This window comes from Falco punctatus (assembly GCF_963210335.1).
Source record: "Falco punctatus genome assembly, chromosome: 8".
In the NCBI taxonomy this organism is placed as follows: Eukaryota; Metazoa; Chordata; class Aves; order Falconiformes; family Falconidae; genus Falco; species Falco punctatus.
In genome coordinates, this window is record NC_137588.1 from 59,614,792 (window position 1) to 59,639,128 (window position 24,337).

General features: G+C 39.0%; 1 protein-coding gene across 4 annotated transcripts in view; it reads right to left on the reverse strand.

The window, feature by feature from the left end:
- Positions 1-3,924: 3,924 nt before the first annotated feature.
- Positions 3,925-24,337, reverse strand: part of CNOT6 (CCR4-NOT transcription complex subunit 6) — a 35,427-nt gene continuing 15,014 nt past the window's right edge. For 3 of the 4 annotated variants that reach the window (XM_080398430.1, XM_080398432.1, XM_080398431.1), the window contains 11 exons: positions 24,108-24,221; positions 21,351-21,537; positions 15,997-16,082; positions 14,886-14,990; positions 14,729-14,797; positions 13,092-13,249; positions 12,429-12,583; positions 11,366-11,520; positions 10,201-10,431; positions 8,695-8,897; positions 3,925-8,002 (listed from right to left, as the gene is read on the reverse strand). In XM_080398430.1, the coding sequence (XP_080254556.1) occupies positions 7,790-8,002; positions 8,695-8,897; positions 10,201-10,431; positions 11,366-11,520; positions 12,429-12,583; positions 13,092-13,249; positions 14,729-14,797; positions 14,886-14,990; positions 15,997-16,082; positions 21,351-21,537; positions 24,108-24,219 (1,674 nt within the window). In that variant the 5' untranslated portion in view covers positions 24,220-24,221 and the 3' untranslated portion in view covers positions 3,925-7,789. The remainder of the gene's footprint in view (positions 8,003-8,694; positions 8,898-10,200; positions 10,432-11,365; positions 11,521-12,428; positions 12,584-13,091; positions 13,250-14,728; positions 14,798-14,885; positions 14,991-15,996; positions 16,083-21,350; positions 21,538-24,107; positions 24,222-24,337) is intronic. The other variant, XM_080398433.1, reaches the window with a different exon arrangement.

The following is a 24,337-nucleotide window of genomic DNA, read 5'->3' on the forward strand; positions in this document are numbered from 1 at the left end:
GAGTAACACAAAGACAAATGTAACGAAAAGGCTGGATGTCCACTGAAGGTGATGTAACTAGGTGAAACTGCAGCTTTCACCCCATCAGATGTGAAAGCTTAATTAAATTGCACAGCCGTACCAAAGACTCAGGGCTGGACCCAGCCAAAAATGTGAACCCAGTTCAGCGGAATGCGAATGCCTGTGCTTGGTGCTGCAGGTCAGATGCTCACCCTGCCCGCCTGCGGGGCTTTGGTGGGTTAGGACAGCTCTCAGGAAAGACAGCCTGTTCTACATGCACATGTGGTAGCTCCATTTTTCGTACACCCGACTGCCTGTGTTCCCAGTGAAAGCCCAATGGAATTAATGGAAAATTTTCTGTCGGCTGTCTTGTGCCGAGACCCAAATTCCTACCTTTTGTTCATCTCCCTCCTCCCTCACTGGTCCCTGGATGAAGGATTCCACCCGAGGGAGAAAATGTTGCACAGAGTAATCCCTGCCCTTCCTGTAGTGCATTGCCTAAACTCACAGCAGAAGTATTTCTGGTTTAATACAAGCAAGCGAGCAGGAACAGCCCACACGGATACGGGGGTACAGCTGCCCAGGGAGCAGCTAAAGCAGTATAAACCCTCAGCTGTTTCACACACTGTCTTAAAACATTGCAAAGGGAATAAAAATACATACATTCATGAAGTGAGAAACTGAAAATCAAACTGCAGTTTTGAAGGATAAGCCTGTTTGACTTGCTCTTCTCTCACTGGGCAATGCACGTAGACTCTGTACTGGATGTAGCTGCTGTTATTCACTGGAAAACTCACGACCACGCTGAGACAAAGGGAGCTCCATCTTCAGAGGGTTAACCAAGACAGATCTCAAGTATCTCTGCTTCCTTTGCCCAGTAACCTGTAATTCATTGTTCTGAGATTTCAGCAGCAGCTTTTCCACAGCCGGCAGCACACGTTCCCCATGCCTTGCGGGAGCACACGAGTGTGACAAGCGCCTCGGTTCGCAGCACCCCAGCACCACGCAACCACGCTGACTGGTGTGCTCCCGCGTGTCGCTGCAGCCTGGCTCACATCCCCCCGAGCCAGGGAAGCTGCAGAGAACAAATCAACGAGAACAGGAAAGGTGCAGCCTCATCAAGCGACTGGCAGGTTAGAAGCAGCAGCCCTGCCACGGGTGATGCCACGGGCCAGACACCGTGCCAGGCGGGATGCTCCCCTTCGCCCCGCGCTGCTCACGGCAGCAACTCACATGCAATTCCTAACGCTCCTCTCCCCCACTGCTTTATCCGGGAGAGGTGGGCGGGGAGGAGATGGTTAAAAGAAATCCTTGTGCATCTCTAGGCTTTCCCCCACCTCATCTCTGTCTTGGTGGTGTCGTGCTACCAGGGTCAGCGAAACCAGCCCATAGCTTGGTTCAGGTCTTCAGATACCAAAGGTCTTAGCCCTCTTGGCCAAAAAGTGGACTGTGAACCCGTATACTATTTTTTGAAAAGGAAGAAGGGAAATAAAATCAATAAATCCAGGCCCTGAATAGCTATCAATACCATTAGCCACCGTGGTGAAACTAGTGCACACGACTGGCACCCAAAGGGAGCAGCCTGTGCCTTGAACTACAAAAAACTAGAAAAAAACCCTAGAAAAAACTAGAAAAACTAACTCACTAGGGGAAAAAAAATAATTCTATGAAGCTTAAATCTTTGCGGTCATTAAGACCCAGCAGGAACATATATATGTTTTCATTTTCTGTAATGTATATTTTTTTTACAACAAACATCTAGCATTTTTAAAGGACATTAATACCGTCCACTAACACACTGGGAAGATTTGACCAGAACGTACCTTCCTACCTTTTAAAAATTGATAATCTGTGAGAATACAAGGCTTATTTTGGAATAAGAAAATATTAAAATACGCCAAAGGTCCCTATAGCTTAATTAGCCTTACTACTTTCCATGCAAACAGAGTAAGTGAACATTTATGAGAGTGAACAATTAGTGCCTCTGGGTTAGGAGGGGAAGATGAAAAGCAAGAAAATAACCAGAACACTCACCTTAAATGAAGTACAGCTTCTCCCAAAAGGTCACCCGATGCGTTTTGCATATTCTTGTCCTTTCCACTTACCTTTTTCTCAGTTTCTTGTCCTTCCCATTCCCTTTTCAGGCTCAATTGCAGACATTTCAAGGCTCCTCTGCTGTACCCATGTCAGTAGAAAAGAAATGCCACCCGGTCACCTGCACTGATTTGGGAAACTCCCACCCCTTAAGGCACAAACCCAACTTTGCATTATCACTGCAGAGCCAGTGGACACAGGGTACGAAGGATCAGTAACTACGAGTCTGGCCAGTGTGATTTTGTATTCAGTTATATTAGAACAGCTGTAGTTATTTTACTGCAAATTAAAGCGAAACAAATTTTCACCTACCTGGCTTAGGACCACAGGATACAAGCTCAACTCAGTCCTTGGAGTAAGAGATGCTGGTTTTCATATACGCTTTCTGGACAGGGCACCAGGCTCTCCATTAATTTTGGCACATTAATTAATGTTTCCCTACAGCTAGATCTCCCAATACTTACGTGCCAGGTTAGCAGGTATTATTTAAGAGCTCATAAACTCCAGTTTGGAACCATGTAACTGACAGCTGTACTCATCTTAAAAAATAGCATTAAGCAGATAAAATGCAGCAAGCGAGGGCCCTAGAATGATATTACCACTGAGGAGCAGGTAAGTCCTTTTCATTCCCATCGTGACAGTTGGATTTATAAGGCAAATATTTAATTGGCATGGACATTACCAAACCAACAGCTGCCACTGGAGAAGGTTCGTTCCAGGGCCTGAATTCCCACAAATATTAAGAATAATCCTACAAGCCACGCTCCCTGGATTGTGCGTGTGCACGGCGCGCACCAAGGCTGTGTTGCACGCACCATCTAGCGGCAGGACTGCACAAGTGATGGTGGCAATTCCAACCTCACCCATCAGACGGAACCAAAAAGCCCTTGCAGAAGTCTAGCACGGGCTCATCGCTCTGCACACATGCAGCTGCTTCAGGACCACAACTATTAAAACTACAAACAAGCTGAACACCCCGGGGCACGTGGTATTCGTGGAAACACTGAACTAGATCATCTGTTTCAAAGCAAAGCAGTGCCAACATACTGAACTTGAGTTCTGAAGAGATGCAGAGGTGCCGGTGAGATGTCTGGTGTGCTTCAGTCCTTCACACAGCACATGTGCTCAGATGTTTTGCTTGCTGCTAATGCTGGGATAAAACATAAGGGTCTGCACTGTTCTGCATACACTCTGATACAGAAGAAAAACACACACACACACACACACATACCAAAAATAATGCAATATTAAAATAAACTAAGGAGAAGAGTTAGTTGAATCTCATTCCTGGGGGAAGATAAGATAAAATAAAATAAAATAGATGCATGGAATCTTCACTTTGTTCCTCTCCCACGGTAATTTAATGGAATCTTTGAATCCCTTCCCACTGCCAGACCCCAAGCCTAGTTTAGGTCTTCTGGTGGGGGGAGGGAAAAGCAAGGAAGGAGCAGGGTCTACACGACCCAGACAAAACCTGTGGACCCTTCACTGCACAGCTGACCTTACTGACTCACTTGGGAAGGTCAGAAGATGGCCAGAGATTAAGACTTGGGGCTGAGATCTGAATAGGTTTGAATGTGGGTTTTCCACAAACTCAGGTGGCGTTACTGACCAGGTCTTCACTTGGCCATCCAAACCCAGCTGATCCAAGCAGCTTTCTGGTCTGCAGAGCTAGAAAGTAACAGAAAGTACACAAAAATCTTTCTGGGATTATCAAGTTCCTTACATGCTTCCATTTTACCCTTACCACACTTCAGTCACTCCGGCTGTATGCGCAACTCTTCAGGAAAAGCTTTAGGAATTAAGTTAAAATATGAATTAGACTTCAAGAAGGTTTGAAACAGATATTGGATTTATTGGTCAGCTATGAGTAGGAAAATACATTGGTAAAGAAAAAGAAGACCCTGTATATAAATATAATACTAACTAGTTAAAATTTGACCAAGAAGAAAGTTCCACTGAAGAGAACAGTAAAAGCCCTTGTTTACCATCAGACCATATTCCGTTTCCCATTTATCTTATTGAAGAGCTGCCTATAGACAAATGCAACATTCTTTGAGCTTAGTGCAGATAATGTGCTGGTTTTTGTTACATGAATGGTAAACAAGAGTTAGTCCAGTGCATTACACATTATACAGAAGTACTGTGAATAAAGACTAAGATACTCTATTTTAGACACTACTTAAACATACCAAGACACTTAAGTGTTACAAATTTATGCAACCAAAAGAAAAGAATAGCAATTAACATACTAAAAAATACTGTGTCCGGCTGGATGAAAAAGGCTTGCTACTTAAGCGGTTAACTGATTTTTTTTTCAGTTTTACAGTGTAATTAGTTCTTTTTCCCGCAAATGGTGTTGTAATTATTTTGTCTTTCATACAGGTTTTGTATGGTTGAAAAAGCAAACCATCAGCTATTTTCTAAGTCTGCTCTTAAAAAAATAAACTTGAGAGATTTGCTAAAGTTACACCAAATATACATACATACAATGTTCTTAAAGTCAGTTTTGACAAACGCTAGCCAAATTTACCTTTTTTTATTTTTAAAGCTGCTAAAAGAACAAAATAATTACAACATGCACTGATTTATAGGCTCTTTTCACACACCCCTCCCCCTGCTACTTGAGCTAAGTTAAAAGCAGTAACTTGTGGCATTAGTCTTGTAGTCTAATCAACTCTTTTAGTTAAAGGTGTGTTTCATCTTACACTGACACCCAGAATTCTTGGTAAATTAAACTAGACAAGATGTGGCTGACTGTACTTTAAGTGGAAAAAAGCCTGGTCTAACCTAAATAAATCCTTTCAACACCAAAGATGTTCTGTGACTTTTGCTATGTGTGCTTTTACAACAAGAACACTGAAGGTACATTATGGCAACACCCCAAATCACCTCGAATAAAAATATTGCAAATAACCATTTAATGTTAAAAACTATGAAGCAAACATTTTGATTTTGTGAAGACACGGTTTATTGCCTTATTCTATGTTATAGCTGGAAACTGAGACTTCTGAGTTAGATTTGTTTGTCATGGGAATATATTTTCTTTGAGATTGTTTGACAAAGTTTATTTCAGCTCTGTTTCGGTGCCATCTGGCCTTTCCCTATATTCAAAGTATTTCTCCTTCCTTCAGCCCCACGTCATGGCTGCAGTCCAGTTAAAACCCAGTGAAGTCAAAGGAGTGTCTTCAATGTATTCAGTGGGTTTTTGATAGGGACCTGATGGACTAGTATAAAAGCTGGAGGAAATGGTTACTTAAATGGACCCTTAGACTGTAAGGTGACTAAGCAGGAACAGTTGTGTCTCCAAAAGCACAAGGGGCCATATTTCAACATGCTGTCATAAATTCAAATATTTTTTAAGACTAAGCAATACAGGAGAACACATACTGGATAAAGCTCAAACCTTTAGAATCTAACAAGTGCACTCAAGCTCCAGCATCTATTAAAGTAAATTATCCCCCTCTAAGAAATACAAAATGAATAAGTGCTTCCCTTCCCCTTCTGTAAAGCTTTCTGGACTCATTACACAATCCAGATAATCAGAAAAGAAAAATAGTTTGCTTAGTTTGACAAGCTAAATTGGCTTATCATAACTGGAAATTGTCATGATGTACGTTACCAAGACATCATTAAGGAAACATGAGTAAAACACCTTTTATTCACACTTTACAAAAAAACCCAAAAAAACGAACAGAAAAAAATAACACTACGCATTAAGTCTACTACAGCAATACTACCAGCATTTCAATGTACTGATTATAAACTGGACATGTTTGGTGTTTTCACAACTAAAACCAAAACAAAATAACCCCAAGAGATTAGGTCCCAGACAAGGATTCAAGATCAAAATTTCTCCTATTGAAATTTTAAAATGTACATTTTACATAACCGAACTGTTTGTAATTTTTACTTCCAGCTTAAAACAGAACGGTTTGAGCACACTTATGTGCTGACTACTTTTCAATAAAATTTTGAATCGTTATTACCAATTCACTCTCTTTATATATAAAAATTCACAATATTTAGAAAGTTTTCTCTTAATGCTCAGTGTCCTTTTGCTTCCCTGCCCGCAGCTGAAACAAAAGCTGTTTAAGACCAAGCTCTCTATCTTAATTTTTTTTTTTTTTTACATTGATTATTCAAGTTGTATTAGTTTAAGGAGATGATAAAATCTCCCTTTTAGGGTACAAATAGACAAGTTAAATTTGTAAGCTGTTATGTACTTGGCTTCATGACACAAATGGCACTGAGGGTACACTATAACTTCAGTCTTGCTTGACACTTTAAGATAAGACTTGGTCACTTTAAAAAAAAAAAATGATCTGAAGAATTGTCTTTGGGACCTGTATTGAAAAATGCATTTATTTTACACTGCTTCATCAATAGAAAATGTAAGGTTGTTTTTTCTTCAAGGAATTATACTTTCTGAAACAGAGGAACACGCTTAAATGAAAGAGAATTCACATGATAGTAATTCTTAGTGGGAAAAACGGCACTGTGCAATGACACTGAAAGAAGCAGTGCATGGGTATTAGAAGCTAGAAACTGTGTACCCATAACCTGAACATGTTCAAAAAGTGTGATATTCAATGCTTCACAAAGGAAAAAAAGATGCCACAGCTTATACAAAAGTATCTTCATAAAATTTTCACAAGTGTTAACATTATTTAAAAAAATAAAAGAGGATGCACAGGATCTCTCTGCATGCACAGGCAGTGCTAGTTGAGAACAAATTTAAGCAGGCACAGTGGAGATAGGACAAGTATTTAAAACAGAAATGAAGAAGCTGTACACAAGTATCCCTAAATTTTACTTCAAAAGTTAGAGACGAGAAAAATATCTGAGTGTATACACATCAGCAATAACCTTCAATCCATACAGGTCTACTTATATTCACTGCTTAGCTTATCTGTTCTGTGAGAACTCTATGCTTTTTTCTTTTTAAATCAGAAATAGAATTTATTTAGTTGTCTCTGTAAGGTATCAAGATTTTATAGGTTTGGATTTTCAAAGCAACATTCTCAATTGAACATAAAAAGTAGTATAAAAGGGCTAACGAAACCCTAACAGTGCAAATCATTAGCAGAGAAAACCTGTGACAACCTCTTTTACAAGCTGGCCTTTATAACACATGAAAACAGATAAAAATTTAGCCTTAGTTTACAATACAATCATTTTCCAAATCTGATTTTTCTTTTTTTAAAGTACAAAATCTCATAAATCAGTTTTTCTGTTGTTCATATACAATCAATAAAGGCTAAATTCAAATTCTATATTTTACAAACAAGTCTGAAAAAGGAGGGAGTGAAGTACGGAAGAATGTTCTGTGGATGTTCCTACTGGCCTCAAAAAAGTAGTGCTACAGATAACTGTGCAAAGAGAGTATACTGTATAACAATTCCCTATTTCAAGGCATGAAAATGTCACGTTGGATAAAACAAACAGGAAGGTTAATTGTAACGTATTAAGGGTGCAAACGCACCAATCGCTGTTGAACAGTATACAAAGTATATAGGGCTCAGAATTGTGTCTGTTGATAGCACCTGGCTTTTACTATGTCTTTAGCAAATAATTAGATTTAAGATTAAGATTATTAAGAAAAAAAATCCCTGTTGGCCATACCTCACTCCTCTATATTCAGATTTTACAATTGTACAAGTTAGATTGAGGTTGCCCTCTAAAATGTACTTGACTACCTCCTGCCAGGGAGATGGATTCCGTTTACAGGAGGCAGGAAAGGCAGCAAAAGCTCCAGTTGTGCAAAAAGTGAGAAGTGGTCAGAAGGGATAAGTGGATGTGGACAACCACTTATATTGTTCTCTATTAACCAATGATGATCCAAAGGTCCAAGAATGCCAAGTATGTTTAGCTGAGGTTTAGAGTAGAAGATGTAGTCAATAATACCCTAAAGCAAGAGAAGAAATAAAATCGATTATTAACATGTAATTCTTGGCCCAAGTTATTCTTCCAAACAAGGGGTGAGCTCAGTATTCTGAGTAAGTGAAATGCTACCATTCCTTCTCTATAGCACATCAACTTAGGAGACCTCTACTTCCTACATCCCGTGGGTTCCTCCGTATAAACCAGGAAAACAAAAGAAAAGTCCACCCCATATCACTTCTGCTGTGCTTTTGTGGGTTATAATTTCCAGTCTCTTACATAGCTTCAAATCACATTTATCGGATTTTGAAGAGGAAAGGAGCCATCTTTTTTTCCACTGGGCAACAGAGCATCGAGAGCTTTCCAGGAGCAACATGGATTATTTCCTTGCAGTTGATATCTTACGTGCCCCCACTGTACTATTTAATTTAGCTTGGAGTATTAAAATACAAAATCTTCATATTTACAGGGAAGGTTAACAGCACCCCAATTCTTGCAAATCTATTCCAGGTTACTAACAAGAAGAAGGAAAATTTGGTTTCTAAGAGTCTGAAATCTTGGGCTCTCTAGTTCGCGATGTTTTACACATAAACTTGATGAATTTACCGTGAACTACCCAACCAGATTAACTTCTTTGTTAAACAATTTTGTAGAGCAAATCACATTAGTTAAACTTCAGAATGGAAAACTTTTCTGAAATATCAGCCAAGTCCTTACCTTGAAGTCAAATGTGTAATTTGTATAAGGCATTAGACCATTCTCATAGGCACTCTTCAACTTGAAACCATGTGTAATTCTTCCATTTGTTGTTCCATTCTTTCCATTACAGCTGAAGTTAGTAAGACTTTCATTGTATCTCAGTTCCTTAAAATCTTTGTGGTTTGTTTCCACTCCACCAGTGCTCAGGTACTCAACAACACCTATTAGGAGAGACACATGCCCACGTGAAGGTATTAACAAACATTCAGCAAATGAATGTGTAGGTACTTTGACTCATACAAGCAACATATGACAAGACAGTCAGCTGTAGTTCTTTTAAAATACTGCAAGCCAATATATACGTGGAAAACCAAGAAGATTAATAAGGAACGGACTTGGGGGAAGATGAAGAAAAGCGGAAGTAAAGTTCTGTAGAGGCTAGGTAGTCAGCTTCCTCCTCTCCTCCTCTCTATGCTCAAGTCCTGGCCTTCAACATTTGGCTAAAATGTTGCAAAAAAGCCAGCTTTTGAAACAGTACTTCAAATAAAGTTAACTTTAAAGAGGCTGCAAAGCAACTTGATAAGATTTGTGTCTCGGAAAACTGTGATCATACCTCTTTAATTTCAGAATAGCTGTGCTAAGGTTCTGGAAGGAAAACAAACAATGAACAAACAAAAAAAAAGGAAAACAGACACATGAACTGGCTATTGCAATAGCCACTAGCAATACTTGCTTTCCTGGGATCAGAATGAATCAGATTTCTAGTACTGCTGAAAAGTAACTGCTCCTATTAACCCTAACTGATGTTAGGATTTGCCATGCAGAGACAAGAAGGAAGGGGGACCAGAAATGGAGATTATTATACTGGAACAACTAGCAGTAAGAAGGAAGTACAGCTCTTGAGTTCAGCACTTCAGCTGGGTGCCTGAGAAAGCCAAGGCAGCGATCACTGAATCTGTTCTTACCTTGCACTTTCTAAAAAGTTGCCTCCAAGTAAAAAAGAGAAAAAAAACCAAACCACAACCTTGCATGTTAGTGAAGAGCTCTGAAGAATCCTTTCTGTTAGGAGATGTATTGAATTTCAGAAGTCTTAAAATATTTGGGATACAGAAAATTATTGTATGGTGGCAACTTTACAGAGAAGAACCCACCTTCTCACACTTGAAATTAAGAAAACCCAATTATCAGCAACATATTCATGTTTCCAGTTATTTTGGGAAGATATTTCTTCCTTTCCATTCCTGTACTGTAAGATAACAATGAAAATGCTGCTGGAAGACCAGACATAGCTATACTACTGCACAGACAGTAAGGTCACTCACAAAAGAAACAATTTATCTTTTCTCTCTTCCTTCTATTTTCTTAGTACCTTTAGAGCTTATGTATCAAACAATGTATACTCTAAGTTGAAAACAAAAAAACCCAAACAGTGAGACCTTAACAAAAACAAACAGTGAGACCTTAACATTTACATTGTTGCAAACTTGAAACAGTCTAAAAAAACAAAAACCAAAAAAATCTTACCAGAGTCCGGTAGAGAATTGAGATCTGCACACAGTACAAGTGGAATGGTTCCAAGTTCTCCCGAAACACCAGGTTTGAGACTACGAGAAGCTTTATCAATAATGTTCTTTACCTCGGACAGGAACATCATAGTCTGAACCAGCTTCACATCAGAATAATCTGGGTCCCAATGCATATGCGCATTAGCTACGAGAACCAGCTGCTTTTCCATCCCAAGATGTGGCTTTCCAGCTAGAATTTAAAATCAATTATTTACCTTACATGGTCAACATACTGCTGAATTTTAAACAAGATGTTTGAGGTGAGGAAAGAATAAAATAAAATACCAGTATAACTTGAAGAGGGTTAATACCATTTAAGAGGGTCACACAGCTCCTCTTACATCCACTGAATGTTTTAGTTGATGTGAAACACTGGAAATAATTATGTTTCACATTCAAGACCATTAAGAGATGATCTTGTTACAGGTAATGCTTATGTACCTAAGAATACTGTGAATTAACAATAAATAACAGAATCTTAAGTAAAGGCAAATAGTGTCCTTCTAAAAAATTACAAGTTTTCCTCAGGTTGTGATAGTAAAACAGGCACTGCTCATACCTTATCAGGCAATAAGCAATGAATTTTAAGTTATCCACATTACAAGTTACCTCTCTTGCTAGAAGTGCTTCTTAAAAGGCTTGCTTGTTAGAATCTGAATTAATAAAATATCATTTGGATAAATACAATACAGGTTGAGTAGGTACCCACTGCAATACTTACAAAACCAATTTACATTTCCTAAATTAAGAATGACAGGGCAGAACAAACAGGTTGTATAAGCATGACAGTGAAGAAAATAACAAGCTAAAATGATGCAGATACATGATCCAGAAACACACGACTAACACCAACTGATTCTTTAATAACTGTATACAACTTCAAGCAAAAAACACTCAAACTCATGTCTTTGTATGTCTTAAGCATAGAGTGGGAAAAAAACCTAATAATCATTTAAGAATATGACTTTTCCTCATGTCATCTTTGGAAATAAATTTGTCTGAGCATACAAAGCACAGTTATATTCATCTGTAGAATCTAGTTTCTCTGGTTTACTGTAACAAAAGTACATTTTTTCATTTACAAAATACAATCTATTAAAAAAATAAAACTAAATAGGACTTACATGACATTTCTATCAATTCCTTTCGCAGTTCTAATAATACAGCAACTCCAATGTTATCTTTTGTCATAACTCTGTTCAGCATAGCTTCTGAACCTTCTGAGTTTGCCATAGCTAGTTGATTGAACTCAACAGTATGTTTTTGAACCAAAGTAAATCTGAAAGAGAAACATCATGTATAATTTTTTCAGCAACCAGACACAAAAGGAAATGTTACAGGTAACTCTTTTAATTAAAGCTCAAACACATTTATGATGCCAACATCTCAGCCAATCACATAATTTCATAAAATCCTAAACTGAAATCAAAGGATATAGTTTTCCTAGTGATTTTTATGTATTTTATACTACCTTAGTTTCAATTAGAAGATTTTTCTTTCCAGACAGAAAAAGAGAGAGAGAGAAAGTAGTGCTTGTTTCCAATTCTGTATCAGTTTCTAGTTCAAAGATGCAGGTTTAATAGAGAGGGACTAAATTTTTCTAAGCCAGAAGGTATCAAACCTGGCATCTACATTTACTTGTGGAAACAAAGGAATGGAAGCAGGAGGACAAAGCGAAGTTATTACCCTCATATACAAACAGTTGTACAATATGACACAACCAGTAAGTGCTGCAGCTCTTAAATAACGGCTTTTTTTTGGAAGTGAGCAGTGATATTAAATGCCTTTGTCTTCTGCTTTATGAGAAGACTAATGTATCTAAAAGTCAACGTCATCTGAGGTCTTCAGCAATTTTGGGCATTATCACTCCTTTCCTCAAAAAAAAGCAAAAAAATAACAGTATTTGTTTCATTTTTTATGATTAACACCTAATGGTTGGGGGACACACATTCAACAATTGAAGTACAATTTAGTGAACTCCTAACCTGCAATGCTCTAACAGAATGAAATCCCAACACAAGTTCAAGGTAAGATTTTCTATCGCTAGTTGTGCACAGAATGATTTCTCTCATACAGACCACTAACAACAGGATTGCTCTGTAACAAACAATGAATGGCTACAAAAAGGGCGACTAATGTGAAACTGGGCAAGACACAATAGAAAGCTTTGCAAAACACATCACTTACTTTTCTGTTTTGAAAAATATTGCACAACCATCAACATGTTTTCTTTCCTGTTCTGACATTGTCCTAGCTCTAGATTTTGGACTGAAGAAGCCATTGTAGCCACGTTCTTTCAATTCTACCAGGAAAAAACTGTAGTACTGTTCCGTTTCAACCTCCTATAAAGTTATGAGACAGCACAGCATGAATGTACTATTAGCAAAATACAGAAGACTGATATTACTTAGTCTCTTCAGAAGTGTAAATCATTTTCAAATTAGATTTAAGGAAAAAAATGTAAGAATTAAGTACATCAGAGAATGCAAATTTGAGAGCAATATCCCTATCTTAAGAAAATATAAATGAATTTCTGTAATCCCCAGAGTTATGATTATCTCAAGCCTTTTATTCAAGAACGTGTCAATTATAGCCCCACATACAAATGCAGGCACAAAAACACCCCCACATACATTTCTTTGATCAGCAGCTGCTGGTTCACATTCCAGCTACCGTGGCTGAAAAGCATTCTTTTGATGTCAAGCAACAAATAATGTTCTAAACACCACTTCTTTTTTCTTCTGTTTTTGGAAGGTTTTGAAAACAGATCATTTACTGCAAATACATTTAATGTGGAGAAACCAGCACAAGGGAATAGAAAAGGAAAAGAAATAATGGTGTATCTTTTACCTGAAGACTTATGATGTCAGCATTGCAGCTCAGGATTTCCTGCATAATAGCTTTTTTTCTGTATTCCCAGTTCAATGCCCAAGATGGACAATAGCCATACAGCTGCCGTGTAGCATATTTATCACAGAGTACGTTGTAACACATGACAGAGAACAAGGCTGCAGAACAATAATTTTACTTACATACTGATAAATTTAACAACAACAAAAAAATTATATATACAATTACGTTCTTGGCTTTTGCTTCTGCAAATTTATCAATTCATGCTTCATTTGCTTCAATCAAAACACATCATGTGTACCCATACTAACAAAAAAAATTGTCAGTCCTTCTAGGAAGACAAATCACAGGTTTTAACTTATGGCAGCTGTCTTCTAGTATTTAGTTGGAAAACAAAAACCAACACCCCCCTTCATATTATTAATGCAGTAAACAGCAGACGAATGTACTTTATGCTAATTGGCACTCTACTGTGAAAAGCCTAAACCAAGGTAAGTGTATTTGAACATTTACATTTAATAGCTATACAAAGGTTTGCAACCTCTTCAAATAGATTATTTAAAAATCTATCTTATGTATTACCACCACCAACCTGCAACAGATCCATAGGCAAGGTATGGATCCCTTCGCACAATGAAAAAGCATAGGTAAAATAAAACCGCAAATGTTTCCACCTCAAGAAGTTTACAATTCAGGTGTAAAGACAAGAAACATCTACTCTTCATTAATTTGGAATAGGAGTGATAATGAGAGAGTTTGGGGCAACTTGACAGGTAATCCAGCAGCACAGATTTTGAGTTTTCTTTTCTTGAGGGGTTTTTTTGTTTGTTTTTATAAAGCACTAAGGAATTGGCAGTAGGACAATGAGATGCTTAAAAGCTTATTGGGAGCTCCTCTCAAACATGGAGTACAACTCAGAAAAAAGGAGTAAGACAGTTATTTGAAGATTTAGCAAACTGAGGCAACAATCTTGGGCTGACTGGGGGTCAAAGCCCAGCATTTTGAAATAAATGGGTGACAGCCAAAGACAAGCTGCATTAACATCGTTATCTTCAAAGCAACCGCCTTAATAAAATTAATAGGGGAATGTACATCAGTACTGAAAGAGAGGAGGCTGCAGTAACTGAGAAATACACTAAAATTTTTGGTGCGCAGGTAAACAGAAAAGGCTGCATTTTAGACAATTCATGCAGGAAAAAAACGTAAAAAAAATTAAAATAACCTGAATCCAAACAGCAAGAAAAGTGCTGAATCAAAGACGAGATACTGGTTACTTAAAAGAAAAAATTTCTACATTTTTGGGAAATCAGCTCACGTTCTTTATTTTTTTTTTAATTCTTCAAGAAATGTTCAATTAAACCTGTTAAAATTCAACTATATAACTAATTGTGGACAACATTTTCAATTCCTGGGAGAAGGACATTAATTAAAAAGAAATTACTTTATAGTAAAAGATGGGTAAATCTGGAACAGATGTTCCAACTGAGATAGAACTACTTCAGCTGGCCAGTCAGCACTGCACAGATGATTGGTTATTTAAGCATTAGGGTTTTTTCAGTAGATAGTAAAGATCAACACCTTTTATTAGTGGGGAGGCAGGGGGTGGGGAATCTTTAAATCCTTAGTGTGTTCAGTACCTGTTGGTCTTGTACGGTCTGGTTCTTGCAACATAATCCAAGATCTTGGAGGTGGCTGTTCTGTTGAAACTACGGGAACATTTTAAAGTAGAGATACAAGTGATAATCACATTTATTTTACACAGCAGAAATTAATGTTTTAAGAATGGTCACTTACTTCTTTTTGCAGTACCTGCCAAATTATCAAGCAAATAGTTCAGTAGCCTTCGTGTCCCATCTGGTTCCTGATAAAGGTTCAGAATATCCTGTGTAAGTGGATTTCCTGCAAAGAGATTTAAGGAAACGCTGAATAAAACATACAGAACCGTTATGAACTTATATATCAGTGTTCAGCTGACATCTCTGAGAAAAGATACTGCATCTACTATGAACTACTTAAGAGGTTTCAGGTCTTACAGCCCAAACACGAGATGTGTGAACAGCTCTAGTGAAGGTAACCACATTCTCTCCTGCATCTGTCTTGTGACTGACCACCCCAAGGGCGGTCACTGGATGTTAACAGTAGTGACGAACTGGCATGGTACAACACGCCAGCAGAGCTGAGGAGGCCAAGCACAGGAGCCACCTCTGCTTGCTCTGCTCAACGCAAGTGCAACATCCACCATCAGTTTATTTGCCAGTCATATCCGAGTAGAGAGTCCACCATCTGCCCAGCGCATAAGCCGATTGTAACAGTTTTCACGTACAGCGCAGATGGAGGTTATCCAGTTTAAAGGGGGAGAAAACCCAGACTTTTGAGACTTAACAGTGTTTGCAGGTATTGTATCGCTCAGTGCTCGTGATTTTGTGATACAAGTTCCCCCAAGGTCAGCAATTTTATCACTGTAATCCATACAGTTCAGAGGGAAAAAAAACAACCCAAAACCAAACCTGGGGAAAGATTTAAATTGCTGCTTGCATAGCACAGTACCCTACAGCAGTACAAAGCACGTTCCCTTTTTGACTGGAGTTGAATATCTACAATTAACTGCAGGCTATTCCTTAGTTAAAGGAGCACTGTATTCAACCCCTATGCAAGCTACAGAAAGCTTCCGCTCACTCTGCAGAAAGAGATGCAAACCTCTTTAAATGTGGAGTGCTTCACCAAACTCATTATTTTTCTTTTTCTAAATAATCCCTAATTAACAATATTTGTAAATGTGGAGTAAGTACCTACATCTAGGATTGCTATTCAGTAACATTTTATGAACTAGGAGGCTACAGCCATTACATCTCAGCAACGATATCATTAAACAAGCACGGATACCAAGAAAAAGTTGTAATAATACCTTTCAGACCCAAAGTCTGTAACTGGAACAGTTTTCCCAGCTCGAAAGGTAAAACTCGTAACAGGTTGTTATTTAAATGTAGTTCCCTGTAGACAGAGCAAGAATCACACAGGGCTGAAAACAGACCAATATTTGTCTTCAGCAGCATAGTACAAGAAGTTTAACTAAAAGGAAAAACAATTAACTAGTAAACCACAACATTGAAGAACTCGAAGACTAAACAATAGTCAGGGAAATCCTGCTGTAAAACACATCCAGAGACAAAATACACATTACATTGAAGTACAGAGGAAAGTAGCTGTTTGGTGAGTTCACCTTAAAAAGTCAGAAATTTTGTAAACATTGGAAATAATTAAATACTTCAATGACCACAAGTGATGAAGCAGTAACAAACCAGACCATGAAACAGTTCAGCTATGATTAAAGGCCAAAGGGAAATTACATCCCAGAAAACAAATAAGCAAAAAATCGGGGACTGTGGCAGTATGATTAGAGCTATGGTATTACCATGTAACAGTCATTTACAACAGTGATTTTCTGCTGGTTTTGTTGGGTTGTTTCCATAATTTCAGTGTTAAGACAAAATATATACTTTTTAACTTACAAAACATGCTGACAGGAACAGAATTAATGTCCTGAACTGGGCAAAACCCTGGACTTATTAGGAGCTTTTCACTTCGTTAAACACATTCCCATCTAAGCAGTAAAGACTTCCCTCACCATATTCAATATAAAGCTGCTACTTCAAAGTGTTTACAACTTGGTGCCTGGAGTCTTGAAAAGTATTTTGGGGCAACAAAAAAGGGAAAAGAAAAAAAGAAAAAAAAGCAAAATAAACTTGGATGCCAAGAGTTACTCTTTCAGATTTCTACAAGACAGCATTTGAAGCAAAGAGACACAATTCTTCTAGCCTTGCATTTCAAAAGTAAACTCTGCCTTCTGTCTGGTCCTCTCCTAACAAGGGCTTCCTGAGAAATTCTCTCGGTACCCCTGCATATTTAGAAACCTTGGTAAAAGCAAAGTGGCTTGTTTTAGAGGCACTCTGGGGTGTGTAATAGTGGAAGAAGATACAGGAGGGGACTTTCTTTTTATAAGTCACTGCTCAACCGACTGCCAGACTACAGGGCACGTAGTCAACTGTGGGGTTTTTGTTTGGTTTTTTTTCCAATACAAAATCCCATAGACAAGAGCACATGTTTTACAGGGAAACTCAGAAGCCCACTGTGTCATTCTAGAGTTTCTAAGTACGAATGAGGCACCTGGCACATAGAAAAGAGGATGAGGTTTAAAAAAAAAAAATTGAACAAAGTCAACACCTCCACTAGTTCTCAGCACATTGGAGATATAAATAGCTATTATTTTTAGGGATGATATTCTATATGACATTATACAGCTACTAGTTTATTCTTTAGAAAGCTACTTTTCCTCTAAGAGCTTTTCAAAGCACTGCAGAAGTCTAAAAAAAGTTCTGTATAAATTACAAAAAAATATACTGAATTCTTCTAGAGGAAAAACACTGAGCTGGAAGAATGGCACAGTAGTAGGTATCACAGTTTCTCTTGGATGAAAGAATTACTTTTGCTAATGATCCCTGCCTCCATGGAACCTGCCCTCTCTACACAGCAAAGGGGACCACAGCAAATCCCACACAGCAAAGTCCATAGAATCATTTAGGCTGGAAAAGACCTTTAAGATCATTAACACAAGACTGACAAGTCCCACTAAACCATGTTCCCAAGTGCCACATCTACAAGTCTTTTAAATACCTCTGGGGATGGTGACTCCACCACCTCCCTGCACAGCCCGTTCCAGTGCTTGACCACCCTTTCTGTGAAGAAATTTTTGCTAACCTCCAATCTAAACCTCCCCTGGCACAACTTGAGGCTGTTTCCTCTTGTCCTGTCCCTTGTTACTTGGGAGAAGAGGCCAACACCCACTTGGCTACAGCTTCCTTTCAGGTAATTGTAGAGAGCAGTAAGGTCCCCCCTGAAGCTCCTTTTCTGGAGGCTAAACATCCCCAGTCCTCTCAGCCGCTCCTCATGAGACTTGTGCTCCAGCCCCTTCCCCAGCCCCCTGCCTGTCCCTGGACACGCTCCAGCCCCTCAGTGGTTTTCTTGGAGTGTGGGGCCCAACACCTGAACACTGTATTTGAGGTGCAGCCTCCTCAGTGCTGAGTACAGGGGGACAATCACTGCCCCTGTCCTGCTGGCCACACTCTTTCTGATACAAGCCAGGATGTTGTTGGCCTTCCTGGCCACCTGGGCACACTGGGGGCTCATGTTCAGCCGCTGTCGACCAACATCCTCAGGTCCTTTTCTGCCAGGCAGCTTTCCAGCCGCTCTCCCCCACATCTGTGGTGTTGCGTGGGGTTGCTGTGCCCCAAGTACAGGAGCCAGCACTGAGCCTCGCTGAACCTCACACAACTGGCCTCAGCCCATTGATCCAGCCTGTCCAGATCCCACTGCAGAGCCTGCTGACCCGCAAACAGATCAACATTCCTGCCCAACTTGGTGCAAGCATCCGCAAACTTACTGAGCATTGCGGTGGGTTGACTGTGGCTGGGACATCAGGTGCCCCCCAAGACGCTCTATCACTCCCCTCCTCAGCAGAACAGGGAGGGGAGAAAATAAGATGGAAAAAAAAAAAGTGTGGGTCAAGATAAAGACAGTTTAATGAAGCAATAGTAAAAGTCGCAAATGCAGAAGCATAGGAAAACAAAAGTTGTTATTTCCTACTTCCCATCAGCAGGCGATGTTCGGCCACTTCCTGGGGAGCAGGGCTTCAGTACGTGTGTAGCGGTTGCTCCAGAAGACAAATGTTGTAAATAACAAATGCCCCCTCTTTCCCACCTCCTTTCTCTTAGCTTTTGTATCTGAGCAGATGTCATATGGTATGGAGCGTCCCGTTGGTCAGTTTGGGTCAGCTTTCCTGGCTACGTCCCTTCCCAAGACCTTGGCCACCCCCAGCCTACTGGCGAAGCAGAGGGGAAGGCTGGAGGGACAGCCGGGATGCTGTGCGAGCCCTGCTCAGCCGCAGCCAAAACACCGGTGTGTTATCACCCCCTTTGTAGCTACCGCTACAAGCACAGCCCTATGGCGGCTGCTATGGGGCTCAGCCAGACCCGATACAAGCGGGCACGCAAGTTCTTTCAAGCATATCAAGAAACTCTGCTTTACAGCTGAGCTTTCCAAGATAACATCACAGTGTTTATTTTTTCTCCTGTTTCTGCAAAGATCAGAAGTTTTACTGCTCTGACACCTCTTCCTTCAAGCACCTGCAGTAAAAAGGGAGATGCAAGGAGCCTCAGGTGAGCTTTGCTGTACAGACCAAACCCAGAGCTCAGATGTGGGAGCTGGAAGACCCGTTACCAATTCTCACATGTGTAAGCACAAATGATTTCTGAGACTCAGGGTATTAGCTATGCCCAGTGTTGAATTATTGTTAGTTTGAACAACTTCCCAGAAGCTATGGGAAGTGTCTGCAGTAAGAGCCAGCCTGAAGCATAAAACTCCAGCACAGCTGAGCCCTGCAGAGCGCTATCACGTAGGATGTGCTTATGGGTTTTTCCTGACTTTCACCCCAGTGAAAAGAAATCATCTGCATCCTGTGGAAAGGATCAGCTGCAATCACTGAGAACAGAGAGCGCACAGTGGGTTAATGCACTAGCTTTTCACATCTAGAGATGTGGATTCAAGTGTTATGTTTAGGTCATAAATAGAAAACTAGTGCGATCCTAGACCTTAGCTACACATTTCACGTTCACAAGATTTAGCCTTCTCTACTCAGAAAAGACTTAGGACTTGAAAGAGCTGAAGCTTCATAGAATCAGCTAGAATAAATGGGGAAAAGTGTTGGGAAGAAAGCATAATATATTTTGACACTACTGATGACTATACATTTGCTAAGCTAACTCCATGTATGAGTATTACTCTTACAACCGTATTTTAAAAGAAAAAAGACTGACAAAAATCAAAGGATGCTAATGAAGTACAAAGAGGAATGTGAAAATATTCTAGTAAATGTAGGATTTCTAGCTCACAATACCTGAGGGGTGGGTAGAGGAGGGAAGAAACCTGTTACTAATAACTGCCTTTAATTGAAACAGTAATGCAAAGCTTTCTTTAGAACAGACTACTCCACAGCTGAAAACAACTACACAACACACTACAAAACAGAGCTGCCAATTGTGCTCTAAAAAGCAATGTCCCTTTGCTCACCCTCCAAGGTTGAGACTAAACACCTTGGAATATGAGCTTTTAGTACCAATTTGATCGGCTAGTTTAATCCTCCCCAACAGAGTGAACTTTTCTAAAGTAGATAATGCAATGACTGATATTTCTACATGCAAACTTGCTTTATTTCCAGTTTCAGAGCTGTGCTGGCAGTCCATTTCTCTATTGTCTTCTTTATTTCTCATAACATTCTCATTACTTTTAGACTCAGTGTTTTCTGGATTTGAGAAAGCTGTCCATAAGTGTCTTCAAAATTAAAAGCAATGAAGGCATTTACTGGTGTCTAATAAACCTAAGATAAGGCTCTTCCTTTGCGTTAAGGGCAAAAGAATGCTGCCTCTAAGTATTTGCTCTTATACAAACCACTTCTGTATTTACAGAACAATGTTTTTACAAAGTGAAATGCTGCAGACTTCATTATAATCTAAATAGGCATCACTATTCATGTTTTACTTCCAAAAGGAGGTATCATTCCATGCAAACTTTGCACATCTTGGTACTGTAAAATGGGAGGGAAGAAAGATGTTTTTAGAACATTTTTTTCTCCTCCCCAGTTTGCACAGGAATGCAGTTACATGACAGCAAAGGTGGGAAGGAGACAATATTACACAAGTTGCAGTTGTTGTAAAATAAACAGAATAAAAACTATTGTTAAAAATACTGAAGAGAAATAAAGAGGAAAAAAATGTTGCTAGCATGATTATGTATGTTTAATATGACCTTTCCCCACCTTACTATGAGTTAAAAGCAATTTTTCTTGTGCATCAGTATTTCCTAGAGAAAAATGCCACAAAAATATTTGTAAAAAAGTCTGGTAAGAGATGCATAAGAGAGGAAACCTGACTTGGAAAAATATGAAGTGGGTGGTTGTCATCAAACTGAGCACTTCCAAAGCTCATTCCGTACTGTCGTACATCGGAACAGGAGATCTCAGAAGAGCCAGTATTGCTATACCTGCACAGGCCTTACCAAGTATTCAGGGAGACAGGTAAAAAGAAGTGGGGAAGGAGGAATTTCCTTATGCTTTTAGTTTACTAGAATGTAAAATTTATGTAGCACCAGCTTAGACTTCAGCAAAGAAAATAAAGAGAACAATTTTAACTCCTGTTAAAATTTACATACCTGAGTGACACCATGTTTCCGAGCTCTGCTGGTAAACTGCGAATTTTGTTAGAGGACAAGTCCAGATATACCAGATTGTGAAGCTTGGCAATGTCTGAAGGAATACGGGATAAGGAATTGTCACTGAGATGCAAAGCTGTCAAATGGGTCAGTGTCCACAATGACGAACTTAAGCTTCTCACTTTCCCTGCAGAAGGATGGTACAAGAGAAAACAGCACATTTAAAATACATAGGTTTATCAGTAACTACACATTTTGTAAGTACGGGGAGGGGCAACTGGAAGGCGAGTTTAGTTTGGGTTTTGTTGTGTTTTTTCATTATTGTTGTTTTATTCAACAAAAAATCCATTAACCATCGAATCTATAGATCAAAAAAATTCAGCAATGCATAAGAGAATGTAAGGAGCTGCCAGGGATGCTCAGATTGCTTTCTTCCAATTCATATTTAAGTTTTAAACATCTGTCTTTCTCAAGTTCCATACAAAAAAAGATGTATTTACTAAATGACCATGAATTCAATAATTAACAGAGGTCTAAGATACAGACTTTTTTTCCAATTATAGTTTGTGTTTGAGATAAAAGATACTCTTCAGTTTGCCCATTATTTCTACGCAACATCTTTCAAACCAAAAATCTTTATTCTATGGCATTAATCCAGGCAAGAACAGATAGAAGCACTATATTTAGGGTGACTAAGATGCTTAGTTGAGAACATGGATTTCCATCTGGCATTCAACTAAAAGCTGCACAAACTATTGCCAGATATTTAAAAAAACGGTATGATTTTTGTATAAACTGAAGGGTGGAAACATGGCTTTGTGTGACAGAATCAAGATTTTTACATTGCCGAATGCAAGGAATGTGAGATATCATCAGAAGGTCTCAAAACATTTCTTCTTTCCAAGATTCTCCCCCACCCCCTGCCAGGAGCGGATCCTTTTTCATTTACAGAAGTCATCTCACTGCACCAAAAAGCATTAAAAGAGTACTAATGCCAGTTTGTCCAAGGGAAAAAGTTACTTGCAATGGCCTTTAAAACCCCCACAACTCACCAATATTAAGAATGGTCTGGTTAATATTATACCAACACACCCCCTTTGTAGTTCCTTTACTTAAATGACTTTCTCTCAAAATAAAAGTAGTTGTATTTACTGCCTGGGGAAAGCTATGCTGATATATGTGTAACTGGGACTCAGCCCCTGGTAAAAAAAGGTTTAATACAGATATAATTTCCAGTGAGCTATACGAAAGTGAGTGGCATAAAAAAGCCTGCAGTGAAAAAGCTCAGTGATTTAAATGAGAGCAGTTAAAACATTTGTGGCTTTCTGTATTAGATGACAAAGTATTCTGCAAGGAAAAGACAGCATGAACACTAATAAAACAAAAACATTGTCACATTTTATTTTGCAAGGCAAATGCATACAGCTCTTAAAAAGGATTCATGCTACTGTAATGCTCATTAAGACATCTTCTGGAAGGTTTTAAATACAAATCCATAGTTCTTTGCATTTTTAAAACTGAATTAACACCTTCCCCCCACAACACACCCCAATGCAAACAGGTGACTGTGATCAAAGAAACCCTTGTAGCTGAAAGGATTTCCAGCCAGCATCACTGATCCATCCTTTTCACTACCTACACCTCTCTTGGCTGGAATCAGTCTATAGTGAGATTACCAAGCATGAAAGGAAAGAGCCATCGCTTAATGCATTTCCTGTGCAGAGGCAGCAGATGTCCAAGTGGATATCCAAGCCTAATGCTGATACACAATGCTGATTCCTGAAGCAGCCTTTAACTAGGTTTCTGCATCTGTAACCTTCAAGTAAAGAATGCTATTCACATGTTAAGGCACGTGGCCCTTGAAGCAAGACACAGATTCAATGATCTGGACGGAAAGCCTCTTCACAATTCAAAGAATTCTGTTTCTATTCTTCCTTCCATAAATTTTTCTGTTGGGCAGTCATTTAGAAATACCACATGGCAATTTTTGCAGTCACTTAAAGAACTGCCATATTTAAACAAAATTTCAGCATAAGTTTACAATAACACAAAATTGTTTTTGAATTCTTAAAATATTTGCTTCAATTTCCTTGTAAACACACTTATGTAGCAAAATCAGAATTTACTCTACAAATCAAAAGAGACTCATGTCCCACACCAGTTAGAATTCATGTTTATGAATTCTGAGCATTATCTTCTTTTCAAGAAAAAGATCCAAAAGTCAAAGAGTAACTCAAAATTAGCACAGTTCTCGGAGGGCTTTTAAATTTTTTTTTCTTTAAATCTCAAGAACAGAGCAAAGATTTACAACTGCTTTTAAACTGAAAACTTCTGCTTCAGTAGAAACTACACCGTCATGGACTAATACAACATTGTTGTTACATTACTTGAAGTAACAGCATATGTCTATATATCAACCTGAACTTCACCATCTTCTCTTTGACAAATTAGATCTTAAATCCATGCTTTCACCCTCCCCATCTTCTTAAAACACAAAAAGCTCGCATCCATATCCTCATCTTCCCAACCTTTAGGATTCCTCACCTGCCTCAACTTACCCCTCCTATATATCCCTATGTTATCCCAACCCAACCTCTGCCCTTGACACACTCAGACACCGGCAGCTGCTGCGTTGGTGTGCTGGCTCACTTCAAGGTAGGTAACTCCACTCCAGACTTCTTGTCCAAGATCATACTACACAGGCTACTCTTAACTTGCAACGAGTTCAAAACCCAAGACCATTCCTCAGTTTCTTACCACTTATTTCCAACTCTGCCCAGTGTGATTTCTTCCCGTTAGCTGCTTCCTCTGAGGACATAATTGTGTACATCCTCCGTGGATCAGGTGGATCGTACTTTTCCTTGGGCATTCCTGTTGAAACAAAAGGACAATTAAGTGATTAAGGTATCATATACTGAGAATTCTTTCAAAGGTTATTTCTGTTTCAGTTAAATGTCACATTGGACATTTGCTCCAAATACTTTCTA